Raw genomic sequence first — 1,806 nt, forward strand, 5'->3', positions numbered from 1 at the left:
ACTCAGCAGGTCAGGCAGCATCTCAGGAGAGAAGGAATGGGTGACGTTTCTGGTGGAGACCCTTCTTCAGACTGATATATATGTGTGTGTTTATACGGATATGCATATCATATATTCCACACTTGTATACACACACTGAGCTTTTTTTCTTCGTTTATCATATTGTTTACAGTGTACCATATTTACACATTCTGTTCTGCTGCAGTAAGTAAGAATTTCATTGTTCTATCTGGGACAAGACAATAAAACACTCCTGACTGCGATGGGAAAAGAATATTCATATAATTCAACACCAAAGCAAATAGCTGGAGATTATCAGCATGACCTACACTTGCCCCTCGCTACACTTGCCCCTCACTACACTTGCCTCCTGATCGGCTGAGTGTTCCCAGCATTTTCTGTTTACATATTATGAAAGTAAATAAAAGCTGAAATAGTTTATGGATTTACCAATATGCAACACAGAACGCCACAGGAGATCCTTCTTCCCTGTGGCTATCAAACTGTACAACTCCTCCCCCTTCTGTCGTGGGCTAGACTGATTTTGGTTTAATATTTCATTTATTTTGTGTTTTATGACTTGGCAGATCAATTTCCCTCCTGGGATAAATAAAGTTCTATCATACTTATATAGTTTGTTATAATTGCTTAATATCTTGATATAATTTATTAAAACTGTAATTTGTTGTCTAGCATCAGCACTGGTTTAAACTTTACAGATTGATTTTTATTTGATTTAGGTGACCGTATACCAGAAAATCTTCAACTTTTATCAAAGATCGAGCACATCAAGATCTTTGATGTCTCTGTGCACCTCGACTGGCTCAAAAGATGCAGTTGCTTCCAATCAGTTGAGGCCTTGCACCCTGGTCCATCCTCAGCAGCATCTGCTCAATCGTCGACTATACAAAGAGCAAAATTCTGCAGGAGGCCAGATTCAATGCCGGGCTCTGTCTATGGATGGGCACGAATACCGGACACAAGGCAAGACTGCAGACCATGAACATTTTACAGCGGTGTACAGGTTTCAAGGAATACGATTCTTCAGAGCTATTTCCAAGTTTAAAATAGTTCAGACTGGCATAACTGTAGCCCTTCTGCCTACAGTTTATTATTTTTACCTGCAGGACCTGGTGCAGTGTTCTTTGGTCAGTTACATCACTGGGTTATCAGGTTTTGCTATTGTTATGCTCTACTCCATGAGTTACTATCTAAGGCATTTCATAGGGATGTTGTATTTGAATGACTCTGGGACCACGTTGATGGTTTCACACCTGACATTTTGGGGAAACAGGAATGACTTTTATGTTCCAGTCAAAGACGTTGTGCCTCTTGGAGATACTGGGGATGCAACAAATGAAACTATTCTGCAGTTTAGAAGGTACAATAGCACTGAAGTTTTCTACTTCACTATTAAGTTTGGCCAGATTATTGACAAACAAAAATTCTTGCAGGTATTTGGTTGTATTTAATGAATAAAGAATACTAGATTTGTTTCCTGTTCTAATAACTATGACAAATATAGATACTGAAGTAAATTAGAGAAATGGATTTCAATTTTACTTTTAACTTTATAAATCACAAAATTAAAGGTGTGTTAAATGAAAGGTTTAATTCAGATTAAAATAAGTACCTTATTTACACAACTGGGGGTACAAACAATAGACAATAGGTGCAGGAGGAGGCCATTCAGCCCTTTGACAGCACCACCATTCAATGTGATCATGGCTGATCATTCTCAATCAGTGCCCCGTTCCTGCCTTCTCCCCATACCCCCTGACTCCACTATCCTTAATAATAATAATA

General features: G+C 38.5%; 1 protein-coding gene across 1 annotated transcript in view; it reads left to right on the top strand.

The window, feature by feature from the left end:
* The window catches only part of tmem186 (transmembrane protein 186), a 2,594-nt gene extending 1,122 nt beyond the window's left edge, over nt 1-1,472 (top strand). Inside the window, exon 2 of the mRNA XM_078417578.1 lies at nt 741-1,472. Coding sequence (XP_078273704.1) covers nt 741-1,472 — 732 coding nt within the window. The remainder of the gene's footprint in view (nt 1-740) is intronic.
* The last annotated feature ends 334 nt before the right edge of the window (nt 1,473-1,806 follow it).

Source organism: Rhinoraja longicauda, chromosome 21 (assembly GCF_053455715.1).
Source record: "Rhinoraja longicauda isolate Sanriku21f chromosome 21, sRhiLon1.1, whole genome shotgun sequence".
In the NCBI taxonomy this organism is placed as follows: Eukaryota; Metazoa; Chordata; class Chondrichthyes; order Rajiformes; family Arhynchobatidae; genus Rhinoraja; species Rhinoraja longicauda.